This window comes from Ailuropoda melanoleuca, chromosome 15 (assembly GCF_002007445.2).
Source record: "Ailuropoda melanoleuca isolate Jingjing chromosome 15, ASM200744v2, whole genome shotgun sequence".
Lineage (NCBI taxonomy): Eukaryota > Metazoa > Chordata > Mammalia > Carnivora > Ursidae > Ailuropoda > Ailuropoda melanoleuca.
This window is the reverse complement of record NC_048232.1, coordinates 46,926,313-46,942,229: the sequence shown is the minus strand read 5'-3', so window position 1 is coordinate 46,942,229 and position 15,917 is coordinate 46,926,313. Positions and strand designations below refer to the sequence as shown.

General features: G+C 35.5%; 1 protein-coding gene across 2 annotated transcripts in view; it reads right to left on the bottom strand.

The window, feature by feature from the left end:
• TRHDE (thyrotropin releasing hormone degrading enzyme) overlaps nucleotides 1-15,917 on the bottom strand; it is a 367,482-nt gene that overhangs the window by 143,925 nt on the left and 207,640 nt on the right. For both annotated transcript variants that reach the window (XR_004620882.1, XM_034644164.1), the window contains exon 6: nucleotides 3,649-3,786. Coding sequence is in view for 1 of the 2 variants with exons in the window: in XM_034644164.1 (XP_034500055.1) it covers nucleotides 3,649-3,786 (138 nt within the window). In the remaining variant the exon portion in view is untranslated. The remainder of the gene's footprint in view (nucleotides 1-3,648; nucleotides 3,787-15,917) is intronic.

Below are 15,917 nucleotides of genomic sequence, written 5' to 3'. Positions count from 1 at the left end.
CATTCAGTGGTGGAAAGCGGGAAGCCAGATAATATAGTAAACATGTTATCAAGAAAACTGTATAACATGTTAGAAGGTGACTGCTACCAAAACAGCCCCAAACAGTAAGTGGATCAGAATAAGAGAAATGAGTGAAGAAATATTTGAGGGTGTCAGCTGACGTGTTAAAACGGGCGGCCTCTTTGAGAAGGTGACATTTCAGTAAAGGCTTGAAGGAGAACAAGTTAGAACCATGACAACATCTGGAGGAACAGCCAGTTCAAACACCCTCATCGGGGGTGGGGGAAGTTTAGTTGGATTTCAGGGAAAGCAAAAGAGCTGGGGAGCAGGAGGACCACGAGGGAAGGGACAGTGATAAAAGACAAAGTCAGGGGGTGTGAGAAAGAATAAATACTGGAAATACTCTGACAGCAGAGACAATAAGATTTCCTGACAACTAGGATCAGAAAAAGAGAGGATCGAAGATAGCCAGAACTTGAAGCAGGCCATCCACTGAGATGGTTCATATCATTAACCTGCCTTAAAATATATTTATTTGTGAAAAGTCTTGCAGATCTGACTTCGAATCCTTGGCTTGTTCACGTGCTAGATGTCTGACCCTGTAGATGTCACTTCATTTCTTAAGTTTCAGTTTCCTCATCAGTAACATGGGTTAAAAATGCCTACATTCCAAGTATTCTGTTAGGAATAAATGGGATAATACATGCAAAGCATCTCACAAAATGCCTTGTAAATAGTAAGTAGTCATTAAGGGAGAGATGCACTTTACTGCCATGCTTAGTAAAACTCCCATTTTCATTTCATATGTCTTATGTCTACTACTGGGTTATATTCTTGAGGGAAGTGACCATCTTGTTTTTGTGTTTGGTTTTCTACAGAAATGACCTGCTCTGCTTGTACAGTTGGTATGTGCTTTCTCCGTGTCCTCATCATGGCCTGGCTGACACGATGCTGTGGATGGGAAGCCCGTTATAAAAAGGACAACAGATGCAAATGACGGATGGGACTTTTCCTATTCACTTCTAAAGATGATGGAAATTGTACCCATTTTCCTCATTAGCCATACAAGGATTTTCATAAAATATATCAGCTTTGATACAAGAATTGTTCAAAAGTATTCTTCTTTTTAAAGGATCCTGCTTAAATTTGCTTAAGTCATTTGGCAATCTCTTTCTCTCTTCCAAATTTGCAGCAATTCTCTTCAATTTGGTATCATATGTAAATTTAATGAGCATTTGCTCGCTTTCATCATCCAGGTCATTGGGTCATAGATTCTTATTTCCCTTTGTGCTTTTAGAGCAAAGAGACTATCTCAATCCATCTTTTCCGGTCCTTCTATCTACGGACAGTATTTTCCTTGTTTCCATTGTACTTCAGGAAAAAGCATCTTCATTTTCAATTACTATTAAAATGGAAAATTGTTATTTCACTGGAATGTAATTTTTTTAACAGACTCTCACTTTTTTCTCTTCCCATTCTAAAAATGTGTATGCAATTTTAGGAGTTTATCTTTCTTTAAATCCTGGCCTGGAGACTATCTGTATTGAACATCACTCAGTATTTATTCAAAACCACTCAGTTCTTAAATTCAAATCTACAAAAATTAGTATTTGGTCTGTTGGTTCCTAATATCCAATATATATTTCTGTATAATATTCTCTACACCTATAATGCATTTCTATATTTAAAAAGGTTTATTTAAAGTGTAATGAAATTACTATGCAGGAAGAATAACAAGAAAACAGAAGTGGGAATAATTTGAATAATTATTAAAGGAATAATTACAAGACATGATAAGCCAACAAAGCACTGATGCAATGAGAGGTTGATTGTTGGCAGAGGTTAATGATGTTTAGAAACAGGATCTTCAGGGAGCAGAGCACAGAAAAGCAGTAGCAAAAAGTTTTTATTAAGTATCACATACTACAAAACAAAAAATAGTAAGTTCTATATGCTACAAATCTAGTCACTACAATCTTTTCTAAAATGTCTAGATCTACCATATTATTTTAATCTCTTTCACACCTATAGGAATATTGTTTCTAGAACACAATTTTAATTATGTTACTCCTCTGCTTGAAACTCTTCATTGGCTCCTCTTGGCCTGCTGGATAAAGTTCAAACTTCTTAGTATTGCATAAGAGGTCCTCCAGTTCCAACGGGCTTATCTCCTCAGCCTGTCTATTACCCCAAACCCTCACTATCATATGTTGAACTTGATGTTCTGCTCAATCAAGGAACAACATGGTCTTCCTTTTCTAAACCTCCTCTACAGAATGGGGTTGTTTGCCTCTTTGTCATTCCCTTCCCCAGCAACTATATATTGTACATATTCCTATCATAACACCTAAGATTCTGAGATTGACATCCATTACTTTTTTCTAGCTATCTTTTTTTTTTTTTTAAACCTCCTTCAGGTGATCCCAGGGGCCTATTGATTATGTGGTCTAGGTCTTATGCCAGCAGTGAGCTCATGACCCATGCTAGCTAGTAGAATATCCATAGGAATTGTTTATCCTTCAGACATAGGGATTGGCCGGTAGTGGTCTATTACCTAAGACAGAAAAAATCATAGCCCTTTGTGGAAACAGATAGATTCTGTTGTGATGAAGGAAGTTTGCTCTTTCTCTGAGCTCATTAGAATCATAAAGTTGAAGACTCTACCAGCCTAATTTCTTTGGGGCCACCTATCTAAGAATAATCTAGATAGAGATGAAGAGCTAAGAAGCTGACAAAAGATAGATTTCAGATGACCTGTTAAAATACTTAGAGTCAACGATTACTAAAACTACTACATCTCAGATTTATCAGTTATTCAGTCAACAAATCCCTTTTTATTGTTTAAGATGGTTTCAGTTAGGTGCCCACATTTAAAATGGGTATATTGCCACTAATACTCAATTACTGCACTGACTTATTGATATGCTGTCTCTCCTTTGTGCCTTATTGTTATATTCCAAGTACTTAGCACACAGTGCCTGGAATATGAGCGGAGGCTTATGGTTTCATGCAAGAGATACATATTATGTTAAATTAGAACAACTAAGGGATAGAGATAGAAGGAAAAATCTTAATCTACGTAACAATGGGGAAAAGTTCAGAGTGTGTCTTATTTCATTGGTCCAAAATCTTTGTCAGTCAAAGTCCAGTCTTTAAAATTTCATTTATCATGATTATTACCCAAGAAAGATGTTTAATCCCTTAAATGTCCCTTAAATAATGTCTATAAAATACATATATCACTGCCTACACCCATTTGTATTGGCCAAGCAAAATAAGTATTTAAGGGGCATTGATGACAAATCATTTGTCACTGTTTAGGTTAGCTCTCTTATTAATAAAAATAAACACTGACATTCACACAACACAATTTGTACAGCAATTTCGTATCAAGGCTCCAAACATTTATTCATTAATACTTCCAACATTTCTATGCATTATTTGGCAAACATTCATCTCCATCTTGTTGAGTTATAAAGCAAAGCCCTAACTCATAAAATGACATGAACCTAGTGACTCTATTTTCTAACTCAGTCCATTTCTATCAGCCAGGAAGAAAAGAAGAATATATCTATCTCACATAAAATAGTTTGGCTGCCCTGGGATAGTGAAATATCCAATTGGCACTTGGGTCTTATCTATTCCTACCTTTTTATAGGCGATCCAGTCAAACACCCTGTCAATATCTGTTGCCTGTAGCACTTCCTGTGATACTGGATGGGAACTGGCCAAGCCGTCAAGCAGCATCACTTCATGCAGAACATCCGTCAGAAACCTCTGTTTCTCCTGCAATACAGTAGACGGGCAACATCATAGGTGGTTCATGGTTATGACAGAGTGCATGTGACAACACGAACAGAATGTGTGTTACTTCACCGACGATGCCCGTCAGCCTACGTGGTGAGACTGAACTCCATGAAGAACCCAGGAAATAAAATGCCTCTAAGTTACCCTGAAATGAAGGTGGTTGATTTGAGCACAGCATGAAACAAAATCAATGGGCTACAATTGGCCCTAAATAAGTTTAAAAACAGTGGACTGTGCTTTAGCAGTGGTTAGAGCAAATTCAGACAGTGGGCACGTAACCGAAACAGAGTAAGGTTGTTTGTGCGTTCTAGAGGACCACGCCTACAATTCCAGTCCCAAATAACCTTTTCAGTTAAGTTCCATGAATAAGAACTAAATTTCCGGGTTCCGGTGCCATTTTGCTATTGACACCATTTATTGGTAGTACCATTTGAACAGCTCATTCTCTCTCTCTCTCTCTCTGATCTGCCCACTTTTCTTCCCTCCTCTCCCGACCTCATTTTCTAATACACACACACACACACACACACACACACCCCATTTATCTTCTGAAAGAATCCCAGGAGATCACAACAAATAGCAAAAGGCATATTGGCATAAAACTATAACATCTATGGATATATATGCGAATTGAAGATAACATAAAGTGGAGATCAACAGGCATTAATAATCCATTACCATAAAGTTGTGAAAACAAACAAAATCATAAAACTTCTATTCTGTTTGATGTTTAGACCTTTGTATTTGCTCTGATAAAAGCTGATTTGTTATGTTGGAAATAAACTGTAAAGAAAAAGCACTCCTCTGTCGTTTTGTTTTAAGAAGCCTGCTTTAAAGGAACAGCTTGGGTTTTGTTAACAAAAATGCTGGCAGCTATTAGTCCTCCTGGCCTTCTGCCTTCATTGAGGGAGGAGGGAGAAAGAAAAGAAGTTGCAAGAGATAACAAGGGCTAAATAGCCCCTAGGTAGTTGGGACCTGAGGAGTATCATTACAGAGATTAAAGACTGCAACACTTAAACTGCTGCAGCTAATTCTGAGCTCACTCCTGGAGCCTCCTAGTTTTGAGCCAGCAGATAAACAGCATGTTATTTCTGAGTGAGTTGTAATTTCAAGCTGGGAGTATACCAATCCTGGATTTTTACAAAAATGGAAATGGAGAATAAATATGCTAAAAAAGGAATAACTAGGCATATATATGTGTGTTCTTTAAATTCTGACTTTAAAGAAGCATCTTACTTCATCATCATTTGTTCAAAGATTTAGTATGTTTAATCAATAATTTAATTAGTTCTCCAGCCAACTATATACTGTAAGGTTCATTTCTAATAGCATATTTTTATAGTCTGTGGACTATAGATCTTATTTCTTCAGTCCTTTTTTAGTCTGAGAGTTTCACATCAATGGTCTATACTCCATCACACTGAACTGGGAGTGAACTGGTCCCAGAAGTCTGCTCCAGACCCTAAAAGCCCACGGTGAGAAGTTCAAACTTACAACAATTTGACAAATACGACATAAACTAATACTGTATTTCTTCTCAAATTAAGTTCCTAATTCAAGACAAATTAAGGAGAGGGAAGGTGGACCTTGTGAAAATTTTAAGAATAAAAAGACAGATGGCCTAGATTGAGAGAATAAGAGAGAATCATGTATTTCCAAAATAAAAATCTTAATGTTACTTTGAAGCAGGTATGCAATCTTGTTACTTCTTCAGTTTAAAAATGCACATTAAAACTATTTGATATTGAAATTAATTGGTGGGAACATGAAATATATCATCATACTTCAACTTGACCAATGAACACTTCCATTTATAAGAAATACCAATTGAAGATGTGGTTTTCCTTCTGAAGAAAAAATAATATTCAACTTTAAATAGTGATTGTCCACTCCATTATGTAACTCAAACATCTGATCAAAACCACAGTGTAAAATGAACTTAAAATGGTGTTTTATTTAATCCTAGTTTTTAATATATAGCACCAATAAATATATATTGATCAATAATGAAAATTTAGTCCACATATCTTCGTGTGCTAGCAGTGTGATTTTTAAATGATATAAAGTAAATGGCTAAGTAATTACAAAAGTGAAACCTAAGGTAAATTTCTAAAATGAAACTCTCTTGTTCAAGGAAATATAATTTATACATGATATGGTGCTTCACGCTTCTGGAGGAAAACAAAAACTAACATTTGCGTCATCAGTAGAATTTCAAGAAACTGTTTAAATTTAGCAATGTTGAGTTATTAGCAAAAGACTCCTTTTCTACATTGTTGGAGAGAATGACATTGTGTAATTGAGGGGGGAAAAGGCATTAAAAGAGATTAAAAGAGAAGAGAAAAAAAAAGAAGAAAGAAAAGCCTGGCAGAAGAACACTCACAAAACTCAGAAGAGAGAACACTTTAAATTAAAGAAGAAAAAAAAGAAAATTCTAGCCAGAGGCAAACCCAATTTAACAAAACTACAAAAAGTTTCCAAGAGGGAAGGTGCTAATTTTTTATAAAAACCTGTGTCTCTATAAAATAAAAAAAAGAAAAGAAAATAAAAAGCAACAATCTTGCTTGTCAGTCACCTGCTGGGGCCTTCCCCCCCTCCCCCACAACAACAATAATAGTAACAGCAACAGTTACAAAGTATTGATTAATTGCCTACTGTCAACCTGAGGCCATGAAAGTTTCAAAATAAAGTTAAAGAAATCCTGGCTCTAATGTGAGATAAGAGATCAAACAAAATAGTTGGATACAATGAACAAAATAATGGTTGTCTCTTACATACTAGAAATGCCAAAGGAAATCTGAGGGGGAAAAAATCTGTAAAATGGAATTATTTATGCAAAGTTTAGTGGAGAAAAGTAGAATTTGTTCTGATCCTTGAAGGAACTCTAAAGGGGTGTGTGTGTGGGGGTGGGTGGGCNTGGGTGGGTGGGTGGGTGTGTGTGTGGGGGGAGATAATATATTTATGGTGCACATTTAACAGCTTTTATTCTCATTCATATTTTAAGGTCACCACGATAAGCTATTCTAACAAAGCAGCACAAGGTAAAATGTGGAACTTTAAAATTTGTTTAAATACGTTTAATGTTAATAGTAAGAATAAATCCTACCACTTTAATATAGACCCCTCTTATAGCTGTTGCAATATGTGTCTACATTTAAACGGTTCAAGTAATACCCAACATAACATATCATTTTGTATTGAACTGTTTTCAAAAATATACTACATTTGAATTTTGGAGAATAGTGAAAAGGATTTTCAGCTAGGTAAAGAAAGTGTGAATAAATTCAGAGTTGAGAATAACACATGGAAAAAAAGAAAGCTTCCCTTATTTTTTTCTTATTCGTTCATTTAACCAATATGTATTAAATTCCTACTCTATGCCAGATACTACACTGTGTCTGGGGAGGAAATATATGACTAAAACTTAGTTCCTAACCTTAAAGAACTCAAAAGTGTAAGAGAAAGACCAATAAACAGCTAACCGTATTATAATATGATGGATGTTATGAAACGCAAAGGATGAAATGATTAATTAGTTCAGAAAAGGCTTCACAGGGGAAGTGACATTAAAGTGGGTTGTTGAAGGATGAAGTGTTACCTAGATGAATGGGGGAAGCAGCTTTTTAAAAGAGGACAAATCCAGGCAGAGTAAACATGAAAAAAAAGCTCCTCTGCGTGAATCCTCAGTTACCAGGTGGAAGAGTTTGGTCTTAATAAATAGGCAGTAGCAGGCATAATGACATAATAAAAGTGGTGTCTTAGGAAAATTAACTTATCTGCGGTATACAGGGAGGCTTGATGTATGCAGAGATGGGAGGCAGAAAGTGGCTATTGTACTCCAAGGGGAAGTGACGATGATGTATTAGAACAAGGTGCTGAAGGACTGCTGTATCCGAGAGATATTTTGAATGAAAAATCCACAAACATCGATACCTCGATGCCCTGGCCCCCTTCGCAGATGATGGAGAGAAAGTATTAACAACTTGATGGAATTTTTTTAAAGTGTGTGTGGGAGAGCTACTGAAAGAATGGCATCGTGGAAAAAAGTTTGCTTCGGAGGGCAAGCTAAAAAATCACTTTTAGACATGTTGTGGGTAATGTGACAGTAAACATCCAAAAAGCAATATGCTACAGACAACTAAAAGTAAAGGCCTGCATCTAAGGAGCAAGTGTTAAACAGCTTTTGGCAGTAAATTGTAGTTCGTATAAAAAAATAAATACAATCTCAGAATCTACTCTTTTTTTCATTATTTCTTACAATATTAGCATTTCATAGACTGGTATTTAGTAATATATGTAAAGGAAGTTATTAAGAATTCTTATTACACTTGACAAATTATATTCCTTAACATCCCAAAATGGCTTCTGCCTGGACATGTCAAATTCTAAAGGGTTAACAGTGAATATGCCTGGTCCAGACACAGGCATGGCGATGAGTAGGAAAACAGGAAGTACTATGGGGGTGGGTGGTGTCATCAAGTTTCTATAGGAAGTCTGAGTAGTTTTACTGAAGAGCAATGTAAGGCGGACACTTTGTCACGAGAAAAGAAAGAAAAAAAATTAGAGACTAAGCTGAATCAAGATCAAAGAAAGTCAGATACATCAAACCAGACGAAGATGACAGCCAAGCCTGAGCCAATTCAAGCAGTGGTGAGGTGTCCATAGGCATGAAAAGAGCAGGAAAAACAATTCTCAGGGCAGCAGTGGGTTATATCAGAGCAGCCACAAGGACTCAATTTTCTAGGAGGATGGATGTGAACACAAATGGCTCACTCTTTGGTATTCCCAGGGGAAAAGGCAGGCACACTCCTGCGAAGTTGATGAAAGTGTCCTACACTCAAAGTAAAGTATCTGCCATTCACTGGCTGTGTGACCTTGGGCAAGTTACTCAGTATTTTTAGACTTCAGCACCTTCATTTGTAAACATATGTGGTTGTGAAGATTAAATAAGAGAATTTGTTCTACAAATATTTATTGAGCACCTGCTATACCCCAGATGGTATGCCTGGTTCTGAAGATAAAAAAGATACAAAGACGTGGACTCGACCTTCAAAGATTTTATCGTAGTAAAAGGAGAGACAGGGATGAAAATAAATATTATAAAACCACTGCCTGTATGTAAAAGTGGAAGCAGGTTCAGGAGATGGTGTGCCTACACAAAGAAGGCTGTGGCTTGTTCTGCCTGGAGGAAGACAGGAAAAGCCTCTGAACTGATAGTTGGTGTTGAATCTTTAAGGATGATTTGAGTTTTCTAGACAGATACAGCAGAAAAGGGCATCTGGGACAGAAAGGAGTATCTTGGAAAAGTCATGGAGATTTACTGGCTTGTTTGGGAGACAACCGAGTTTTGTGTGGCAGAAGGCAGGGAGTAAAATGGGGTAAATGATTATCATGGAGAGATAGAAAAGAACAAAATCATCAAGGATCCTCCAGGCCAAGTGAGGAGCTAGAATTAAGGAGTGACATCACCAGACCTACATTTAGAGAGATTATGAATAAATAGCGGAAAGTGGACTAGGGTGAGAAGCAACCAGAAACAAATATAGGACAATGCTGCATAATTATACACAAAGAACGCACAGGATGGACATTATCTTTGTGATCACAAGACACTGTAGCAATTATTTCTCTAAAATCGAGTTCAAATTCGTGATGATCACTGGTGATCAAGGTATTTATTTGGAATTCCAAGATGTATGAATTAAATGTAGATTTAGACAGAAAAATACAAACAAAGACCTATATAGATATGTATATAGATACATACAGATAGCCAAATAGACACAAATATTTCCTTTTTCTGTATTTTCATTTGTTTAAAGCAGTGTCTTATTGAAATATTTCATGTTCACAATGTCCTGTTGGCTATAGATAAAGGTACTTTTCTAATCCATGGAGTCAAATCAGTAAGAATATCTGACAAAAAATATTTGAACAATACAGTCTAATTCTATACCTGTTTACTGATTGCTTTGTATGTGACATCCTTTTAGAGGCTGGGGAAACAAATGCGGCTGGGACCCAACTCCCACCTCCAAGCAACTCCCATTATGATAAGGGAGACAGATAAGTGTACAAATCATTAGTGCCATCTGATGGGTGAAGTATTAGTAGCATAAATTAAGTACTACGGGAGTAGAGAATAGAGGGAATGTTATGGGTAGAAATGTTTTCAGTGTCTTTGACCATGTCAATTCAATCTCAATTGATCCATCAATACAAAGAAATAAGATATAATATGTTATTTATGTTTTACCCCCCTGGAAATCTATTCTACCATGAGATAAAGACTTTTAAGATTGCATAGGTTCAACAAAATGCCACACAAAACTTGACTAATCTGAGCCCCTTTCTACACAAGACTAGAACAAGTGATAGAGCTTTGCATAGTTTGGTTTTTTCAATCTTGTTCTCTGTGACTTATTCAAACCATGGCAAAGGTTAAAACAGAGGAATATGATCAAGAATTCAAAAAAGAAAAGCAAGTGTATGGAAGAAAAATATTTATCAGGTTTTATTTATGTGACACAGCATCTCTGTAACTTTGCAATTATCATCTTTGTAAACAGCACAATGCCATATTTGTAAAAATTAGAAATTATCTGGATTCCAAGTTTCCTAAAATATTAAAAGAATTTTACTCTGTAATTTTATATTGTCGTCCTACTTATACAAAGCTCTAAATGTTCAAAAGTATTTCAAATTTTACTCAGTTGAAAGTTAGCTAAATGTACTTGTGAAATACGTCATTATTTAGCTGATTAGTTAACATTTTACAGACAGCTAAATCATATGGATGGAAGAAATATAACTAAAGGGCTAGTGAAAATAAATGGTGTTTCCCAATAGCAATGTATCTTAAGAATTAACATTTTAAAATCTCGTGTTTAAAATACACAGGCCCAAGACGTTAATAATCATTTTCATGGGCAGTTTGTTAAACCGCTCCATTTATATGAAAATCAAACTTGCGTAAACACACACCTGTAGTAGCCATTGAAGAATAATTTTTAAAATAATCACCATTAACGCCTACAGTGAAACAAGCACTATACTGAAAATTTTACTTCTGCATTTGTTTACATAACCTTTAATAGAAAATGATACATAAACACAATAATCCAGGCAGATCTCTAGTGATACAACATTATTCTGGGATTTCACACAAGCTTTACAGTAAGTAACTAAAATGAGTTCTGTATGTTCTTATTTCTTTTAACTATCAACCACATTTCATCCCCTGCCAAGCCACAAATGTTCTAAGATGCCTTATTCAATGCATAAACTAAAAAAGCAATTATATTTCTATAAGCCTATCTCAAATGACTTTGTAAGCCTCTCATAACCCCAAATAACCCCCTGCACAGGTTTCTGTGAACTGCTGTATTCTCAAACGTGACTAACGCAGAGAAAGTGGGTTAAATTGTCTCTCCCATGACTACATCCTTCAGCTGCCTTATGTTTTGTTTGTAACATCCAAGTCGAATGTGTCATGTCTCATATTATCCAAAATGTGGCACAGCTAAGGGAAAATGCTAAGACAGAACACAAAATGTACTGCATTATATACAACGAAATTATGAACCTTCCGCAGACTTACTCAACAACCTGAAAAGTATAGCAGTACTGATAGGGCAGAAGTTATCATCAATTAGTCACTCATGCTTTCATTAATTATGATAATCCCAGGTCTTATGGAACAATCGTGAATGTGCTTCAAATAATGTCAATCACAGTAATAATTACAGACAGGTTGTCTAATTACATAGCTCATTCTGCTTCTAGCAGCCCAAAAAAATCACTGTGAATAATAACCATATGCCATATGCTTTCCTATAACCCTCTTAAAATGTTCATATCATTTAGCTTCCCTTCACTTTTCAGGATTTCTTGACACCTTTCCCTTGGTTTTCCTTCAAATACTTACCCAATGTGGTTGCATATATTTTAAATCTCAATATCCTTTTTAATTCAATGAATGAGTTCCTAATATAGGTACAGAAACTGTTATGATCTTTCATAAGTGATCTATTAACCTTCATTTCAAAATAACTTTTGATCAGACCTTTATTATTGAACACCTCACAGATGCTATACTTCAGGTTAAATTCTGAGAAATGAGGGTAAAATTAAGTCTCTAGCCTAATGAAGCTCATTGTTTAGTAAGGGAGATTTACTTCCTGTCCTTTGCTGCTTAACAGGAAATAATTCCCATGCTTCCACATGTCACTTCAGGATCCTTTCCATAGATTTTAAGCTTCTGAAAGAGGATAGCTTCTTCTTCTTTTTCAATAATCCTATTTCAACTTTGGCAGTAAGAATCTTTTTCTCTATTTCTATGCTTAATTTTTTTGACAGGCTGATAAGACATTTCAATGAAATCAAATTTGCCAATCTTCTTTGATACCCACACACTTGTTTCTCACATCCATCACAAGGACTCGGTAATATTTTGCAGACATGTTAATAATAACCCACTATAATATTTAATTGATAAAATGTAATTCAGCATATTTTTAAATGCATACTGACTACTCATCTTAAACAGAATCAATTTCTGGTTAAACTCTAATGGAAACTTTCTTATACCATTCATTCTGGAACAATTCCAAGGATAAGCTAATCAACTCTCTGAAGCTATTAACATGGATACCAAGTGGCTAATTTATTTTATGTTATTTTAATTTGTGAAATAAATAATAATTCAAATGACCTTCATCTACAATAAAATTCTTATTAACTTGATGAATGAAATTTATTAGCACATTTTTGTACTTTAATTTTAATATTTAGAGCTATAAATGGTCAGTTCATCAAATAACCTAGCCTGATAAGACTTTACATTTGTTGGGGCACCTGGGTGGCTCAGTCAGTTAAGCATCCAACTCTTGGTTTTGGCTCAGGTCATGATCTGAGGATCGTGAGATTGAGTTCCTCACCGGGATCCACGCTCAGCAGAGTCTGCTCGAGATTCTCTCTCCCTCTCCCTTCCTCTCTGCCCCTCCTCCTGCTCTCTCTCTCTAAAATAAATAAATAAAACCTTTAAAAAAACTTTATAGTTGTTGCCAGATCACAGAAGTAGGTATTTTCAATGAAAATAAAAAGTATTATTTTTTTTTCAAATTTGAAAGATTTAAACCCATAACAACTCCAGAATATATATGGTACTTATGGCCCAGAAAGTTAACAATTCAGAAAGGAAGTTCCATATTTATTCCCAGATTTCAAAGTAAGCTACTATAATATTTATACATTAATTGTAATATTAATAGAGAAAATTTTCAACATTCAGAATGCAAAATCTGGACTAGCAATTCATTTATAAAGTACAAATATTAAAATACTAGCATTCTAGCATCATTCAGAAATGAAACAGGTGTACTCAAAAGTATCTTGTAAAAGCACTTTCTTTGCTTTTACTAATTTTTACAGTATTATTATTAATAATGAGTGATACTATTGTGATCCTCATTTTACAGAAAGTTCACTGGCTTGCTCAAGGTTGCCTAAGAACTAGGGATTGAACCTGGGCAGTTTGGCTCTAGAGTCCATTCACTTAGCCACTGCACCATGTTGGCCTGCATCAGGAGAAATAATAGAACAACTGTTTGTATGTGCTCCATTGGAAACCATTCTCAAACTTGACTAAGACCCAATGGACATAAAACACTGCTTCTGGTATAACTAGAGAGATTAAGTTATGGGCATGACCCAGGTCCACTGCTAGCCCAGCTAGGAGGGCTGTCCTAGCACTGAGATGTTGCCAAAATCAACAGAGAGTCTGTTTAATATACTCAATAAAGACTGAGGTGGATTTGGACAGAAATTCTGATCTTGAGTCTAGTTACAGTCAGGAAAATCAGATTTATCATCTTTGCTTAACTGTAACAAATGTTGATCTGGCCTAGAATGTTGTTCACCCACTTTCTTCAGCTGCTGAAGCCAATGCTGAGATTGTGTGGCTAATTTCCACAACAGCTGTGGTGTAGACATGAAGCAACTCACTCACTGCAAATGTATTAGCAAACAGGGGTGCACGTGTCTACTCACAGGCTTCCCTGTGGCTGGCCTTGTTTTGTTTCATTTTGTTTTTTCTGATTCTACACAGAAGTTGTGTTTTTTTTTTTCTTAAAATCTTTCATTTTAATTCAAGTTATTTAACATGCAGTGTTATTTTAGCTTCAGGGGTACAACATAGTAATTCAACAGTTCCATACACCAGCCTGTGCTCATCACCACAGTGCACTCCCTAATCCCCATCACCTGTTTCACCCATCCCCTCCACCCATCTCCCCTCCAGTAATTACTAATTTTTAATATGTGATTCACAATATTCTCCACTGGAAGATAATTCTCCACTGGACTCTAAAGGTAATACCATTACACTTAAGTACCTAAGAGTAACAATAATATTGGTGACAATGATAGTAAAAACAACGTTTTTTTTTTTTCTTAAAACTATCCCATGACAAAAACAGCATGGGTATTTCATACATATTTTGAAGATGAAGAAACAAGATCACACAACTAGTAAGTGTCAAGAATAAAAAATTTAATCCATGGAATAGGCAGAAAGAAGGAAATGAACCTCATTCTAGGAAACTGTAAAGTAGCATTCCTTGATGAAAATAATTTAACTAAACTGGTAAAAGAGATCTGTGAGGATTTGATATTTCACACTTATCAGTGTGTTCCCCATCTCTGGCAGAGAAACTAGCAAAAAAAAAAATGGATATCCAATAAATGTTTGTTAAGTAGTGAAAAATGAGTCAATGTAGATTAATCCCTGGAAATATTTTGTCAATTAAGGGCCCCAAAATGCCAACAAAATGCTTAGCAACAGATAGAAAAATGTTATTTTGTTGTGATAAGCCAAATTATTTTCAGGCCTGGGAAGTGATATGGCTTGTCAGCTCTCAAAAGAAACCAACAATTCCAAGAAAAGCTCCTTATTGCCTTAAAGCTAAGGCAAAAGCTTTATTCAAGAGCTCTTATTTTTAATTAGCCATCTTCCATGGTGTAATATGTTCAAGATTCTTCAAATTGGACCGGTCATGTGGGCAGTTAGAAAGAGAATGCAATTAATGTCAAATCTGCTCTGAAGGACCAACTGACCTAATCTTATCTTTAATAGGACAACTTGGGAAATAAATAATATTTAAATGAAAATATCCCACCATACTACCAGCACCACCACCACTACAACCAAGAGAAGACAAGTCTTCTTCATCAAGTACTTATCTTCTAAGCAAATTCATAAAGCTTACAGAAAAGAACAGGACTCAAAAGCAGAACTTAACTGAGCGGAAAGACCCTCAAAATCTAAATGAAAAGAAATGGCTATTGTAACCAGATAAACTTAACTAAATATTAGAGAACATGTTTGAGCCATGTAATATAAACATCATAATAGGTAGCTAAATGTTCTATTGTTCTATCACTTGACTAATCTGCTGAGACTAACTGTGCTAAATTGTACTTTCCAAATGTATCTTCGAACATGAACAAGACTGTTCACCGGGGTGACAGATCTGTGTTTTTGAGCTACTCCATAAACAAAGCAACTTCTGACAGAGGCATGATTGGTCAACTAAGAGCCAAAAAATCCTAAATTTATCCACACCTACTAACGGAAACCACTACACCAAAGACAGAATACAGTGTATACAAGAAACTGACATATAGCAGTTCCACGCTTATAATACCATGAGGTTTGTTCACAGAAATTAGCAAAACAAAGGCCTCATTTTAAGACCTTGATAATTCTTTTACTTAATTAATAAAGAGAATGAATGAAATGTATGACTGAATGTAATGGCAAACAGTAGCAGCAATCCATCAACATAGTTTACATAAAATTATTGAGCTGGTACATCCTTAACAGCACTCAAGAAAGGCATCACTGGACTATATCTGGAGAGGAGAAAATAAAACAATTAAAGGAATTAACTGGACACAGGTGTATCTGAAGTAGGTAAAGAAAGCATTCCCATATATCTTAATTTTTAAAGACAAATATGACACAAATATGACAAAAGACAGCACTCCGATCATTGTAAAGAATTCTATGTAATCAATCCGAGGGAGAGGTGAAAAGCCAAAGATATAAA